The sequence below is a fragment of the Cebus imitator genome, unplaced genomic scaffold, assembly GCF_001604975.1.
Source record: "Cebus imitator isolate Cc_AM_T3 unplaced genomic scaffold, Cebus_imitator-1.0 Scaffold331, whole genome shotgun sequence".
NCBI lineage: Eukaryota > Metazoa > Chordata > Mammalia > Primates > Cebidae > Cebus > Cebus imitator.
The window spans coordinates 1284197-1302284 of record NW_016107646.1 but is presented as its reverse complement, the minus strand read 5'-3'; the positions used below and the strand labels follow the sequence as shown (position 1 = coordinate 1302284).

The window sequence follows — 18088 nt, the reverse complement described above, 5'->3', positions numbered from 1 at the left end:
TAAAAAAAAAAAAAAAAAACAAATATAAGTTACTCTATTCTAGAATGTAAATGTATTTGTTATATAAAAATTCACCAGTTTTTTATTTTAATATATCTCTAAGAAATCCTCAATTTCTTTCTTTAAAAGAATAACAGCTTTTGGTCATTAAGATACCATTGAGATAATGTAAAGGCAAGATACAGACTGAGAGAAAATATTTGCCACAGATACACAGGGCGGGGGAAGATCCAGCTCTATGAGGGACTTGTATCTACAGCATATTAAAAACAAAAACAAAAAAATCTCCTAAAAACTGTTAAGAAATAAACAATCTCATGCCTGCAATCCCAGCACTTTGGGAGGCTGAGGCAGGTGGATCACCTGAGGTCAGAAGTTCGAAACCAGCCTGGCCAACATGGTGAAACCCCATCTTTACTAAAAATACAAAAATTAGCCGTCGTGGCAGATACCTATAATGCCAGCTATTTGGGAGCTGAGGCAGGAGAATCTCTTGAACTCAGGAGGCGGAGGTTGCAGTGAGCCGAGATCGTGCCATTGCACCCCAACCTGGGCAACAGGAGCAAAGCTCCATCCCAGAAAAAAAAAAAAGAAGGAAATGGACAATCAACCTTTAATCTGCGATGAGATTGTGGTTTTGTATCATTTCTCATGAAACTATATTTATCATATATATATACACATATATCTTTCCTGTTGAAGACTGTCCTTTATTCTGAGATTATAGTTTTCTACCATTTCACATTAAAATATTGTCTTATAAAAAAATCAATAAATAAATGGGCAAAAAAAGACCTGAATAAGCAAAAGACTTGACCACTTATCTAACAGTCAAAAATGATACCAAAAGCTGGTCGACATAACTAGACATCAGGTAATTGCAAATAAAGCCACAATGTGATAGCACTACATACCCACTGAAATGGCTAAAATGAAAAAGACTAGAGAATACTAAGCACAGAGCAAGCAAATAGAGCAAAGAACAGCAAAGTGAGACACCGCACCCGACCAATAGGTTACTCCTGAGGTCATAGTAGTAACTGGAAGAGGTCACAATGGATACTTCCGAAGTGCTGATAAGTTTCTATTTCTTTAACAGTTAGTTACATAGATGTGGCTAAGTTTGCAAAATTCGGCCAGGCACAGTGGCTCACGCCTGTAAGCCCTTGGCCTTGGGAAGCCAAGGTGGGCAGATGACCTGAGGTCAGAAATTCTAGACAAGTCTGGCCAACATGGCAATACCACCTCTCTACTAAAAAACACAAAACTTAGCCAGGCATGGTGGTGCATGCCTGTAATCCCAGCTACTTAGGAGGCTGAGGCAGAAGAAATGTTTAAACCTGGGAGGCGGAGGTTGAATTGGAAGGCAGAGGTTGAACTGGGAGATGGAGGTAGAATTGAGTCGAGATCATACCACTGCACTCCAGCCTGGGCAACAGAGAAATCCCCCACAGATTGTATAGAATAAAATGTTAGAATCTTATCCAAACATAGAAAGGAGTATGTAAATTTACTAAGGTAGCACAGGAAAGCCATGCCATATTGTAAGTTATACAAGAAGGAGACAAAAACTGTTTGAATAATTATTAAGTTTAATCAAAGAAATAAAATGCCTTAATTTTTAATACTACTTTTAATATTTTTTCATTTCTCTATACATTTAAACAGTAAGAGAATGTTTAATGTTTTGACAAGAATTTCTAAAGGTTGTGGAACAATTTAATTCTTCACACTGATAAAAATCACTTTGCATGGTCTTCTTATACTCCCAAGCTATCACAGCAAGTGAAGATTGTATGCATATTAATGTCAGCTAGAAGGTTCTTTATATATATCACATTTTTGAAATGCTACACCACTTCAGAACTTCAAATAAAGATTATACACACACATACATGATATGTCTACTGTGGCAGAGATTGCTAATTGTTCAAGAGTATTCATTTTCTCCTTCTTTCATTTACCAATAAAACCCTCTGAATTCAAGTGAGGTATATGGACTCCTCCTAGAGATTACCTTGTAGTTAGGTGTAGAAACATGTCACTATTTTGGTCGATGGGATAAGAGTGCCATGTCCTTAAAATGAGGCTACAGTGGTTAGCGTCCACTGTACACCAACCACTGTGTCCTTAAAATGACACTACGGTGGCTCACGCCCGTAATCTCTGCACTTTGGGAGGCCAAGGTGGGTGGATCACTTGAGGTCAGGAGTTTGAGACCAGCCTGAACAACATGGCAAAACCCCGTCTGTACTAAAAATATAAAAATTAGCCAGGTATGGTGGCAGGCACCTGTAAGCCCAGCTACCTGGGAGGCTAAGGCAGCAGAATCACTTGAATCTGGGAGACAGAGGCTGCAGAGAGCCGAGATCAAGCCACTGCACTCCAGCTTGAGCAACAGAGCAAGACTACATCATAGATAGATAGATACACAGACAGACAGACAGACAGACAGACATATAGACTACATACCTACCATTATGCTCTTGCTCCCCCTTCCTCCTGATTAAAATTACACATTATAATGGTTACCTAAACTGACTGTGTATATATGGTAGATCTCAGGGGTTGGCAGAACAACCAAAGAGAAGGAATCTGGGTCTAAAACAACCTCATAAAACAGAGTTTCCCCGGAATACTGACCACCTTAGATTTTTACATGAGAAGAATAAATAATGCCAACAGATATACATTAAAAGAGGCAAGTGCCAGCACAGTGGCTCATGAGAAGATTTTTACATGAGAAGAATAAATAATGCCAACAGATATACATTAAAAGAGACAAGTGCCAGAACAGTGGCTCATGCCTGTAATCCCAGCACTTCAGGAGGCCAAAGCAGGATTGTTTGAGCCCAGGAGTTCAAGATAAGACTAGGCAACATAGTGAGGCTTCACCTCTACCAAAAAAAAAAAAAACTTAGCTGGATGTGGAGATGCACACTTATGGTCCAGGCTATTCAGGAGGCTGAGGCAGGAGACTCACTTGATTTTAGGATATTAAGGCCACAGTGAGCCATGATCACACAACTGTATTCCAGCCTAAGTGACAAAGCAAGACCTCATCTCAAAACAAAAACAAAACAAAACAAAACAGCCAAGCCAATATCCCATTAGAGATATATGTAAATGAAAGTTATCATGAGGTTATTTCTAACCTAAGCAAATGTTCCCTCACAATCAAAATTAATAACTTCTCCTTCCAATATAAAGGTTTACTACAGAGTTATAGTCATTAAGTCAGCATGGTATTAACAGTGGGAAAGACCACAGGTTTACTAACAGAAAACAAACTAGAGGACTCAAAAACAGACCCACACAAATATGCTCAATTGATTTTTGACAAAGGTACAAAACCAGTTTAATAAAGAAAAAATGGTCTTTTCAACAAATGGTGCTGGTGCAACTGAAAATTCAAAGATACATAAATGAACTGCTATCTAAACCTCATTCCTTAGGTAAAAAATTAATTCAAAATGATGCCATACTTGAGTATAAAATGAAAAATATTAAAACTTTTAGATAAACCCAATTTTCAAAATGGGCAAAAGACATATGAAGTTTGCTGAAGAAATAAAAATGGCAAATAAGCACATAAAAAGATGTTCAACATGATTAGCCAATAAGGAAACACGGCTTTAAAATCACAATGAGATGGCAGATTACTAATTAAAACTACACATCTATCAGAATGCTAAAATAAAAAACAGTGACAAAACACAATGTGGGGAAGATGTAAAGAAGCTGGATCACACAGTCATTGTTGGATGGGGACGTAAAATGGTATGGCCACACCTGAAAACAGCTTGTCAGTTTCTTTAAAAAAATAATAATAAACATGCAACTACCATATGACCCAGTAATTGCACACCTAAGCATTTATCCCAAAGAAATTTCACACAAAAACAAGTATATAACTGTTCAGAACAGCATTACTTATAACAGCCCAAAACTAGAGTAATCCCAAATATTCTTCTATAAGTGAAGGAATTAACAAACTGTAGTATGTGTATACAATGGAATACTACTCCGCGGTAAAAAGAGACAAACTACTGATACATGCAACAACTTGAACGAGTGTCCAGAGAATTATACTGAGTAAGATAAGTCAACCTCAAAAGCTGACATACTGTATGATTTCACTAACATTTTTGAAATGACAGAATTTTAGACATGGAAGACAAAAGTTTCCAGGAGTTATCCTAGCCCCTGGAAAAGAGGAAAGAGAAAGGGACATGGTAGGCAAATGGGAGTGGCTGCAAGACACCAACATGGCAAATCCTTGTGGTATTGGAAGTGTTCATTTTCTTGACCATCATAGTAAACACACAAACCTACAAAGGTGATGAAATTGTACAGAACTTAATATACATGCACACAAATGAGTACAAGTAGGGACTAGGAAAATCTGAATTTTATTAAATGAAAACATATTCCAACCCTACTATTTACTACTAAAATAATAAGTTAATAACTCCCTATTCAAAACTTACTAATGATTTCTCATCACATTTTGAATAAAATCGATATTACTTGGTCCCTAAAACCCAACAGGGTGATTGATGTCTACCTCTATGACTTATAAACATTTATTGTGCTTCAGCTATACCAGCCTGTTTTTATCCCCATATGCTGCCAAAACTGTTCCTACCTCAAGGCGCTTGCACTTGTCTACATAAAACCCTCTTTTCACAAATATATGCATGATTCACTCCCTTACATCATTCACAAGTTAGCTCACATATAAACTCTCCAGGGAAAACTTTCCTGAAGTCCCTACTAAAACAGCTTTCCTCTCCTTCTGTTTCTAGCACTCCTCCTCACACTTTCTTTTATTTTTCCTCTCTAGTATTTATCAATGACTGAAATGATATTTTTACTTTTTTATTATTTGTCTACCCCAAGAGGATATAAGCTCCATAAGAGCAAAGGCTTTGTATGTCTTGTTTGCCATACTATCCTAGCACACAGAAGAATGTCTGGCACAGGGGAGGCATTCAAGTAAGATATAAATGAAGGCATGAATTCATCCAGCACTTACTGTATACTGTGTTAAGTGTGCTTTTACATGAACTATCTCATTTAGTGCTCAGAACAATCATTGGAAGTAGGTCCTATCAGTGTATCATTTAAGATAATAGTAAAGTTGCTTGGACAAAAGTAAAGGAATAGAAACTTCAACAAAAATAGAAGCTTTCTTTTTTGAGACAGGGTCTTGTGTTGGTTAGGCTGGAGTGCAGTGGCACAATCACAACTCACTGTAGTTTCAACTTTTCAGACTCAAGCAATCCTCCCTCCTCAGTCTGAGGACCATTGCACGAGCCCCCCCACCCAGTTAATTTTTATTTTATTTTATTTTTTATAGAGACAGGGTCTTGCCATGCTTCCCAAGTTGGTCTCAAACTCCTGGGGTCAAGCAATCCTCCCAACTTGGCCTCCGCAAGTACTGGGATTACAGATATGAGTGACCATGGTCAGCCCTTATTTCTCTTTCACACAACAACCTAAGTCTAAAGGATCCAGAGCTAACATAGTACCATCACAATACTGAGGACCTAGGTTCTTTTTATCTTGCTACTCTGTCATCCTCAGCATGCAGCTTTAATCTCAGGATCTAAAATGGCAGGTCCAGCCTGTGCCATTATATTTACTTTCCGACAATGCCTTCCTTTTAAAGTCATGGCCCAAAACATCACATAAAGTTCTGCTTCCATCTCAGTAGGCAGAACTTAGTCATATGACTACCCCTTAAATGTACAGTCTTTATGTTATAGAAATTTCTATTACTATGAAAAATAGAAGGATGGATACTGAGGAGACAATTAGCCATCTCTGTCACAATAACTGAACTTATTATAGAGACAGAGAAATGAAACATCAAAGATGTTAATTAAATTTCCTAAGGATACTGAGAAGTGAGGGTCAAATTTTAAACCATAGTCTGACACCACAGGCAGAGTTCTTAAGTATTATCTTATACTTTCTCATTACACTATTATGCTTTACTCTAGAGTTGATTTACTGCTTTAAAACGGAATTTGTGGCCAGTTGCGGTGGCTCATGCCTGTAATTCCAGCACTTTGGGAGGCTGAGGTGGGCAGATCACTAGGTCAAAAGAGTGTGACCATCCTGCCCAACAGGGTGAACCCCGTCTCTACTAAAAAGTCAAAAATTAGCTGGGCGTGGTGGCCTGCGCCTGTAGCCCCAGTTACCTGGGAGGCTGAGGCAGGAGAATCACTTGAACCCGGAGGGCAGAGGTTGTAGTGAGCCAATATCACACCACTGTACTCCAGGCTGGGCGACACAGCAAGACTTCATCTCAAAAACAACAACGAAAAAAAAAAGAATTTGTATTTTATTAAACAGTGACAAACATAGCTATCCACCATGTAGAAAAAATTAATTGTACAGCAAATTTTTTTAATCCAGTAGGGCCTAAGTTTTCTTGAATGTTAAATTTGTATCTTTAGAGCCCAACTTTATATCTGGCTCCTTAGAATCCATTAATGTGAAAAAAAAAAAAAAAGTTATAATTTACAAGTATCCACTAGAAAAAGTGTAAAAAGGTGTAACAATAAAATACTGACAAACACTGGCAAACAAAGTACTTGTGCAATGATTTTTAAATCTTGACCTCTCCAACTTCCACACACAAGTTTATTCTTCAAATAAACAGCTAAATATATCAAAGTCCTTGCAAACAGACAAATTACACTAAAAAGGTAAAGTTAGCAAGACAACACAAATTGGATTGTATAATTATTCAAAACATACTGGAATAGATTCAGAATTAATCCAGAAACAAACCTGATTTTAGCCTGCTATATGGTTCATATTCATGTTCCAAGGCACACACAATCATTTTCAAAATCCTATGCACCGCACTGCTATCCAAACGAAAATCAAGAGGACCTATAACAAGGCTTTTGGTGGACTTCTCCTGAACTGTTCCCAAATCTTCACTTTTCCCTGAAGAAAAGTCTTGTTGATTTGTAGAACCTAAAAGAAGTTGAATTTTATATTTTAAGCATCAATCGAATAAACCGAGTATATATTTTAAGATTACTCTTCTCTCATCTTTATAGCTTGTAGTTAATGCCTTAAAACAAATTCCCAATCAGCTGCATACAGAGAATCCTGCTGATTTGTATTTTTCTATGCATATAATATTACTGATAAAAAGCAATTCATTAAATCTATATTTATTCCTGTTATTTAATATAACTAGCAATATAAATCAAAAGTGTCATTCTTAGAATATTTTTCTGCAAAGCCTAATTGGCTTATATTCAGTGATTCTATACACAATATGCATTGACTGAGGGGGGACTTTGGAGGAAAGTCCGTTTTACTAATTTATCTTGAAGGTCTGTTGAAAAGTACGTTATTAAAATAGCATGATCACAGGGTGCCTTGAGAGTTTTATAATGACCATGGAAATGAACAGTAGGTATTACCTGCTTTGAACTTCTTCTAGAATAGATTCATTATGGCTGTGCTCCATGGTACAGAATTCTAGTTCCTAGATTCCTTATCTCCTCACACACTGTTTTCTAAATAAGATATTGGCCCCACCTGTAGCCATGTGTCATTATCTAATATGTACACTTCTTATATGAGTTTTTTCTTTTTTTTTTGAGACAGAGTCTTGCTCTGTTGCCTAGGCTGGAACGCAGTGGCGTGATCTCGGCTCACTGCAACCTCTGCTCCTGGGTTCAAGCGATTCTCCTGCCTCAGCCTCCAGAATAACTGGGACTACAGGCACGTGCCAACACGCCCAGCTAACTTTTGTATTTTTAGTAGAGATGGGGTTTCACCATATTGGCCACGCTGGTCTCGAACTTCTGTCCTCGTGATCCACCCGCCTTGGCGTCCCAAAGTGCTGGGATTACAGGCATGAGCCACCGCGCCCGGCAGAGAGATTTTTTTTGTATATATGAATCCATTATTATAAGTAATAAAAATCATTTTTAATTTATAATGTATTTTGTTTATTCAGACAAAAAGAAGAAAGATTTTTCCAAGATTTAATTACCTTTAGAACCTAGAAAGGCCTATTTAAAATAAAACTTTTATATCTACACCTTCTAATAACTTTTATACAAAAACGCATTTCCATTATTTCATGCAAAGGAGTGCAGTTCAATCTTTAGTCATCATATGAACAAAAATTAATTAAATTTATTACTCACATATATTTAACCAGATAATTCAGTGGGCAGATTTTTTTAAAGTTAACTAAATAATACAAGCACAAATCTATTAGCCCATATAGACTTAAATGTCACATCAAATAAAACATACAATGTTAATCTCATACATATTTTATAAGATGTATGATTAATACTGACTCGCATTAGGAATTAGGTATAAATATCATACCATTCACATTAAAAACCATTACTTTTCATAGCTAAAATCATTACATTTCTAGAGTTACGTGTAAGATAGAATGCGGTAACTTGAAGATAGAAGAACTTCAGTTACAAATCAACATACTCAAAACCCAAGAAAAATGCCCTGCTATGGGTCCTTTAAGGGATAACAGGCTTCCTAAACAATGTCACTTTATAACAATACCCTTCTTTTAGACTCCCAAATGTCTCTAAATTAACAGAAGCCAACGCCCCCATAATGATAACTGAATATAATGCAGTTTAAATTTAGATACCAATGGCCTGTCTGAAATGTACAAACAGAATTGGCTTTTAGCTATATATTTTCGGCCATTTACTCATGCCCACCTTTCATGTCATCTGGCCACTTCCAGCTCCCTGAATGTTTGGCTGCTCTTATTAAGAGTCAAGACTCTCTCAATCCTTGTCCTTCAATTCAATAACTTGTTTCAGATTTATCTTCTACTGTATCTCTAAAATCTTTCTGTTGTACATTACAATTTCAGCTATCTACTTTACAGTCCAAAACACTGGCAATAACTCCCTTAAACAGAAAAGACTAGAAAGGTAGTCATCATAACTATAACAAATATTTACACAGTTATATTAATAACAAGTATTTCAATTTAGTTGTGAAAACATCACAAATGAAAATAATTGTCAGAAGATGCTTATCTTGTGGAACACAAGGTTGAAACTTTTACTAGTGTCTATAAAAAGCTCATGGGGAAAAGACATTAGTTTTTCCAGAGTTTCAGTTGTAAACAAAAATGACTACATAAAGTATAACCACAGAGAAGGAGAAAAAGAGGGAGAAGGAGAATAGGAGGAAGAAAGAAGGAAGAGGAAAATAGAAAAGAAGCAGCAGCAGCAGCTTATCATCAATATCAAATAGTAAAACAGGAAACTTAATTTTAATTGTATTTAAATGGCATACTATAATGTGGACAAGGGACTACTATATCATTTATTACACAAAAAATAAATAGAAGCTTCCTTTATTACTGTATTTACTAGTTTCTTACATTAATTAGAATACTACCGTGAACTTACTTAAAACATACAAAGTGAAATCCGCTTTCAAACTATCAGGATTCACTACAAACTTTGTAAAAGTATTGATTCGATATGTGTTTAGATATTTACTTAGATAAAATTTAGGGCACTTTTTGATAACGTTTACTATAGAAACAAAAAAAAGTCGTCAAAAAAAAACAAGAGTTTTAGATACTAAAAGTATTTTTTTAAGTATTTACAAGTATCCTCTTATAGGAACTCAATACTTTTCCTATTTCATTGATATTTAAAATTCTACAAATTTCTTGTTTCAGGTAAGCCAAGAAAGAAAGAAATATCAACAGAGTAGTTATGAATGTAGGCTCTAGAGCTGGATAGGTTGGGTTCAAATCCCACATACTATATGCATGATCTTAGTCCTTGTTACTTTACCTGTCTGTATAGGGTTTGCTGTTTCCTCATGTGTAAAATGGGGATAATTTTCCCAACTTATAAAGTTATGAGAATTAAATAAGTTAATATATGTAAAACACTTAGAACAGAGTCTTACATTTAAAACCAATAAAAATTAGCTATTATTATCAACATCATCATCATCACTCTACAAGTAAATATGGATCATGAAAAACATAAGCTATAAACAGTTACCTAAAAAGCAAGCAATAAATTAACAGATTATTGAGTGAATGAATTAACATAAAGTATATGTGACATTCACAAGTTAACAGCGGAATTCTATTATTTCCACTACCTCCCCCCGTAAAAAAAAAAAAAAAAAGTTCATGCAACATAAGAAAGTAAATGCGTAAGTGGCAAACCAAAAGCAAGAGAGTGATTCCCAAAAATCTTAGAACAGCAGTCTTCCCCAGTAAAGGCGGAAGAGTGTGGTAGAAAATAAATACATCGGAGGCTTATTGGATACTAACAATGTCCTATTTCTTGGTGTGCATGGAGAATACACAGGAGTTCAGTTTTAAATTCTTTGCTATTCTGTACATGTGTAATTTTCCAACATTTTGTTTTGAAAGTTAAGGACTTTGATATCTGTAACACTGTATACCATTCCCATAAGTGAAAAATATGAAAAACCTGAAGGTTAACGAACTACTGGCTTCTCAGAAGTAATATATAAACAATCTAACAACATAAATCATGTTTTCTATCTTTTAAAGGCTGCAGGAAAGGCATATATACAAATAAAGATGTTCCGTGCTAGATTTCCTTTGCTTGAAAGGTTAACTACTACATACTCCACCTCCTCACAAGATAGGGAATCCACAGCATATGCATAAGACATTATATTGAACAAGAAGAAACCTACCAGCTTACAAGTGGCAACTATAACACTATAATAATTTGCAACATTCTTAGAACATAAGACTTCTGAGTTGCACTTTCATATATATAAGTGGCTAAGAAATATTTACACCTCAATGACCATAGTTTTCCCAAAACTCATCTTTTCCTCCAAAAATTTTCCTTGCTTATCTGGCTTTCCTAATAATTATCACCATCCACCAAGTAACTCAAGACCAGAATCTAGTAAACTATTTAAATTTTGTTTTTCAATAAACCAATGTCAGGCCCATGAAAATTATAAGCAGAAAATTAAATCCCTGTGATTGCAGTAGAAACTATAGGACTACAGTGAATGCAGGAAGACCAATAAGAACGCTTTAGGGCCGGGCGTGGTGACTCATGCCTGGAATCCCAGCGCTTTGGGAGGCCAAGGCGGGCAGGTCACCTGAGGTCGGGAATTCTAGACCAGCCTGACCAACGTGGAAAAGCCCCGTCTCTACTAAAAATACAAAATTAGCCAGGTGTGGTGGTGCATGCCTGAAATCCCAGCTACTCTGGGGCTGAGACAGAAGAATCACTTGAACCCAGGAGGTGGAGGTTGCAATGAGCCAAGATCACACAACTGCACTCCAGCCTGGGCAACAAGAGCGAAATCTCGAGAAAGGAAGAAAGAAGAAAAGGGGGGGTAGCGGGGGACAGAGGGAGGTGGGGGGGAAGAGGGGGAGAGAGGGAGGGGGAGAGAGAGAGAGAGAGACAGAGAGAGAGAGACAGAGAGAGAGAGACAGAGAGAGAGAGCGCGCGCATGAGTGCACGGGCAAGCTAGCTAGCTTTAGAACCTGGCTGGGTGCAGTGGCTCACACCTGTAATTCCAGCACTTCGGTAGGTCAAGATGGACAGATCATTTGAGATTAGGAGTACAAGTCCAGCATGGCCAACATGACAAAACCCTGTCTCTACTAAAAATACAAAAATCAGCCAGGCATGGTGGTACATGCCTGTAGTCCCAGCCACTTAGGAGACTGATACATGAGAATCACTTGAACCTGAGAGGCAGAGGTTGCAATGAGCTGAGATCATGCCACTACACTCCAGCCTGAGCGTCAGAGCAAAAATCCTTCTCAAAAAAAAAAAAAAAAAAAAAAAAAAAAAAAAAAAAACTATTAGAACCTAGAGATGATGGTAGATATAAACTAGATGCTAGTCCACATGGTAACAGTGATACCACTATTACCATCCATGGACCAGATGGCTAGAAACGAAGGAAAAAGTGTGTTATGATGACTCCCAGGTTTCTGGCTTGAGTAACAAGAAGATGATAGTACAAGTTCCCAAAAAAAGAAGCCTAAAAATAGAGAAGCAGAGGTAGTAGGTGGTCAAAGGAATATTAACAACTCAATTTTGGACAAAATCAGAGGTGAAAGTATCAAGTATGCATTGGATATTTACTGAATCTTAGAGAAGTTTGGACTACAAAATGCAAATTTGGGTATCAACAACATATGGAAAGTGCTTAAATCCATGGAAAAGAATGAGATTACCCTTGGGAGAAAGTTTAGTGAAAGAAATTAGGGATTGAACAATGAAAACATCAACATTTAGAAACCATTCCAAAAGCAGAAGCCAAAAAATTACTCCTCTTTCCTTCTTTCTTCATCAAAAACAAATTTACTTCAAGACCAACTCTGCGAAGTTTCAATCTTTCAAGCAAAAGTTTTCTTTTTTTTTTTTTTAACCCACACTTAACTTTTAGTTCTCCATTTATATTACCCTTCTTAACATGCTATGTTATAATCATTTAACTAAATGTCTAGTTCAACACCACCTACTGGCTCCTTGGGAAATATTTTGGTTTTCATTGCATTCACCTGTACCTAACATATCACCTAATACAATGAAATTGTTTTTTTAAAACATGAAAAATTCACCAAAAAAATTGTAAACATATTTTCACTAACTTTTCAACATAAAAAAGACTGAAATAGTTAGCACAACATTATACATTGATATAGAAGTAAAATAACAAATGTTGAAATTTTTAAATGTCATTTATTTCCAAAAATAGAATGCTATAAGGTACAGAATAAAATAAAACAATCTATGCATTTAAAGTCTCTGGAAGATATTCTATTTTTCTGATTGATACAACATATTCTTTTTAATTAAAAAATTAGTATCACCTTCAAAATGCATTTAGTACAGAAAAGGTTTATTCTTTTTGAAAACTTAATGTAATATAAAATTTGATGTATCAGAATCATTGTATTTGGTATATATGAGAACTAATTCTAGTAGATCATACAAAACGTCTTCAATCAGCTGTATAAAAATGGAACTGAAATGCCAAAAAACTAAGACAATTCCAATATGACATTAAAATTAAACCACTCCCCAAAGCACTAGAAGGTAAATCTTTATGTAATAGAGTAAAACCATTCAAAACCAATTTATTCTGAAGAAGCCTTTGTTTCAGTTGTTCAAGAAATGGCAAACATAAAGGAAAGAAGCCAATACCTTTGCCACTTGTGCTCTCCATTGTATACAGGTAATCCATATAAAAAGCCCCAAACCGTTGCATTCCAGCTATCTCAGTGTACGTCTCCTGCCAACGAAGCAAAGCAAACAGATTGCACAAAAGGAACTTTTGTGTTTAAAACTCAATAGGTCAGACACACATCCTTATATACAATGTCTACCAACACAAAGGATTACCAAAACGAAAGAACAGACGTTATTCTAAGAATTTACGTCTAAGAAAGGTAACATTTCATCTGTTATAGACCACCTAAAAAGAATATCCATAATTTTATGAGATATTTTGACCACTTTATTAATCATATCTAGTTAATAAATACTTACAATGGAGGAGATAATACACTCCTGACCTTTATCACTATCACTAAACTATCTAATAATGTATACTCTCAAATAGAGTTAATCATTAAATATTTCAATACTTCTATGAAACAATTCAAACACTAAAGACATAATAAAATTATACAGGTCAACATTAAATATTTTAACAATGGAAGTAAATCTTAATGAAAAGGAGTAAATTATTCTACTGCATTAATCCTCAGGTAACTATTTGAATTTTTAACTTATTTCATAAATGTATTAATATTCCATAAACATATTAACACATTCTTACATTTAAAAAAAATACTAAGAAGTATATATAGTAAAAAAGTAAATTTCTCATTCTTTCCCATCAATTCCACACATTAAAAGTAACAAAAATTAACAGAGGTAATTCTACATGTTTCCTCCACGACTATTTTTAAAGCAGGGCACAAATAAGCAAAATATGGTTACATACTAAATAAAAGTAACGATCTCTGTGCACGCCTCAAACATTTCTACGTGTATATGCTGTATAAATGCATTCTAAATGTTTTAATAAACAATTATCATTCAGAAGATACTATTTGAAAAGAAAGCTAGAAATCACAACTATTCACACAATGTCCACCCAAACACAGCCCAGAATTTGGTTCAAATATATATTCTCTGACCTTATGATGAGTTGAACCCAAGATAAATTCTGCACGAGTACCATTATTTTCTGGGCTTCTGTAATCAAACAATGAATTCGTAAGGTATGTGAACCCTTTCGTATTTAAATTTTCGCCACAAATGAAGAAACAGGCTTCCTGAAAACAAATGCAAAATTATAAACAGGAAGGAAAATCATTGGCCTGTTAAACAAAATAAAACCTTGATTTTATGATGCCCATTTACTAGTCAGAAGAAGTCACTCAAATAAAAAGATAAGGAATGCTGCTGCGTCCATTTTCATTGACTATTTTGGCTAATAACATTTTAACAAACCAAAAGGAAACTCCAAATAACTGCCATAAACAAAAAAGAAGAAACATTCATGGATCAGAAAGTAGTTGGAACAGCTGTCCAGGTGCTAAGCGCTACCAACTTTCTAAACTCCCCAGAGCTCTATAATTTCTTGCAGGGGAAACACAGAGAGAAATAGTAAAGCTCCTCTCTCAAGCCTGAAATATATATAGTCTAACAGATTTTATATAGTTAAACACTTCAATCAGCACTTCATCATCCCTGTATCCTATCCAAAAAAGGGTGGACAAAAGGGACTTACAGTTTCACTTCTATTCATATTCTCTTCAAAATCTTTAATACCCATAATTCCTTTAAGGCACATGGCTCTGCAACCAACAAACCCAATCTGGCAATCAAAGAAAGGTTCTCCCATCATAAGGGCCTATAAGAGTTTAGAAAGGAAACACAGAACTAAGGACTTGAATTTCATAAAAATGTTACAGGCTTTCCTTGTAGAATCTCTAAATTAGTTAAACATCTTTAGAATTATGTCATTTCTAAATTTATTCTTCTTGGATAGTAAACTCTATTAAAATAAGAAACATCTTACTTGTCTTTGTACCACAACCTATACTTCATGAGCATTACATGTACATACACATACACACAGGCATACACAAGCTAAATGAAAATAATGAAATAAGTTAATGTTGCATATTACAATAAAATATTTATTAAATAATTATTATTTCAACAAATACCACTGGTTATTAAAAAAGAAATACAAAACTATAAACATACGTATTTTTAAACATACTACATCTGATAAAAACAGGTATTTATAAAATACTAAAGAATCAAAAATTTAAAAATACAGATTCAATATTGAAAGATTACCTCAACTGTAGTTCCTTCTTGTTCCCAACACAATACTTCTTTAGATTTTACTTTCTGTGGACTGTAGTAACTACTCTCAGCTTGCACTTCTGTGAGCTAAGAAATATAAGAATTTGAAGTAAATCAAAATTAGTATTAAAGGGCAATAAATTGTCACTGTTATGGTTAACTGATTAAAACAAGGCCAATTTTAAGATTCAGGAAATTTAACTATTAAGCAGGAGAGCAGGGGCAACAAAATCAGCTGTAACAGATTATACGTGGTATAAAGGTTGAATATGCTAGTCTCAACTTATATAGAGAATTTAAATACTTTTCAAACTCCTTCTTAATAGTTTTAAAAAATGAAAGCTGTGTGCAGTAACAGTCCCACACTCATAAAATCATTCATGTAGTCTGCCAAAAATTTACACATAGTATAACCTCAGTTCATTTTATATTCACTAAAACATTCAACAATGTGTAGTTTCAGTCATTTCCAAGACTCCTCACTATTTGAAATGAAAAAAATAAAGTGGTGATGAAATACAAATAGTAAAATAAGCTCTTTTTAGTTCCTATGAAGGAAACAATCAAGCATATTTCTTTTCAAAGTATGTTTCCTACTAAATCTCATAGACTCATTCAATCATTCAACGAATACTTATTGAAGTCCAGCTACATAAGTGATGCAAACCTCACTGTACTGCATTCTGCTTTATTTCACCTCACAGATATTGCACTTTTTACAAACTGAAAGTCTGTAGCGACCCCACATTACTTAAGTCTATCAGCACCATTTTCCCAATAGCACATGCTTACTTTGTGTCTCTGTGTCACATTTCGGTAATTCTCCCAATAGTTCAAAATTTTTCATTATTATCTGTTATGGTGATCTGTAATCAGTGATCTTTGACGGTATTATTGTAATTATTTTGGGGCACCATGAACATGCCCATATAAGATTGAGAACTTAACTGATAAATGTGTGTGTTCTGACTGCTCCACTGTCTAGCCATTCCCTTCTCTCCCTTCTCCTTGGGTCTCCCTATTTCCTGAGAAACAACAATATTAAAATTAGGCTAATTAGTAATATCACAATGGCCTAAGTATTTAAGTAAAAGGAATAGTCCCTGTCTCTCACTTTAAAACAAAAGCTAGAAATGATTAAGCTTAGTGAGGAAGGGATATAAAAGCCAAGATAGACCAAAAGCTAGGCCTCTTGAGTCAAACAGTTGTCCCAGTCATTAACGCAAAAGAAAAAAGTCTTGAAGGAAATTAAAAGTGTACACACAAGTGATAAGGAAGTTGATATGGAAGAAATCTGAGTGGTCTGGAGAGACAATCAAACCAGCCACAACACTCCCTTAAATAAAAGCCTAATCCAGAGCAAAGCCCTAACTCTTCAATTCTATGTAGGTTAATAGAGGTAAGAAAGCTGCAGCAGAAAAGTCTGAGAGTTTTCTACTGCAGAGATCTGTTCATGAGGCTTCTGGAAAGAAGACATCTCCATAAACATAAAAGTACAAGATAAACAGCAAGTGTTGACATAGAAGCTGTACACAGTTACCCTAGATAAGATAATTAACAAAAATGGCTACACTAATCAACAAATTTTCAACAAAGACCCAACAGCCTTCTCTTGGAAGAAGATATCGTCTGAGCTAGTGCGAAGTCAGTGCTTGGCTTCAAAGCTTCAAAAGACAGGCTGACTCTCTTGTTACGGGATAACATACCTGGTAACTTTGAGTTGAAGATAATGTTCATTTACCATTCTGAAAATCCTAGGGCCCTTAAGGATCATGCTAAATCTACTCTGCTTGTGCTCTATAAATGGAACAAAAATAACTGAATGACAGTACATCTGTTTATGGTGGTTTACTAAATATTTTAAGCCTAAGGAAACCTACTGCTTTGAAAAAAAGGCCTCCTCTTAAAATATTACTGCTCACTGACAATGCACCTGGCCATCCTATACCTCTGATGGAGATAAACAAAGAGATGAATATTGTTTTTCATGCCTGCTAAAATGACATCCATTCTGCAGCCCACAGATTAGGAGGAATGTTGACTTTCAAGTCTTATTATCTAAGAAATACATTTTGTAAGGCTATAGCCACCATACATAGAAATTCCTCTGATGAATCTAGGGAAAGTAAATAAAAAACTTTTCTGAAAGGGTTCACCATTCCAGTTACCACTAAGAACATTTGTGATTCATAGAAGGAGGTCAAACTATCCACATTAACAAGAGCTTGAAAGAAGCTGCTTTTAACCCTCCTGGATGACTTTGAGGTGTTCAAGACTTAGATGGAAGAAGTAACTACTAAAGAACTAGATTTAGAAGTGGAGCCTGAAGATGGTTCCTGGTCCAACTTGAGTAGATGGACTTACTTCTTATAGTTAAACAAAGAAAGTGATTTCTGCCAGGTATGGTGGCTCATGCCACCATATGTAAACCCAGCACTTTGAGAGGATAAGGCAGGCAGATCACAAGGCTAAAAATACAAAAATTAGCCAGGCGTGAAGGCAGGTACCTACAATCCCAACTACTTGGAAGGCTGAGGCAGGAGAATCACTTGAACCCAGGAGGTGGAGGCTGCAGTGAGCCGAGACCGCACCACTGCACTCCAGCCTAGGTGACAGAGCAGGACTCCATCAAGACAGAAAGACAGACAGAAAGACAGAAGGAGAGGGAAGGGGAGGGGAGGGGA

The 18088-nt window shown here is 35.6% G+C and overlaps 1 protein-coding gene across 1 annotated transcript in view; it reads right to left on the bottom strand.

Annotated features, from left to right (window-relative positions):
- VPS13B (vacuolar protein sorting 13 homolog B) overlaps nt 1-18088 on the bottom strand; it is an 829147-nt gene that overhangs the window by 717032 nt on the left and 94027 nt on the right. Inside the window, exons 9-13 of the mRNA XM_037730112.1 lie at nt 15396-15491; nt 14818-14940; nt 14222-14359; nt 13221-13308; nt 6805-6996 (exon numbers count right to left, since the gene is read on the bottom strand). Of these exons, the coding sequence (XP_037586040.1) occupies nt 6805-6996; nt 13221-13308; nt 14222-14359; nt 14818-14940; nt 15396-15491 (637 nt within the window). The remainder of the gene's footprint in view (nt 1-6804; nt 6997-13220; nt 13309-14221; nt 14360-14817; nt 14941-15395; nt 15492-18088) is intronic.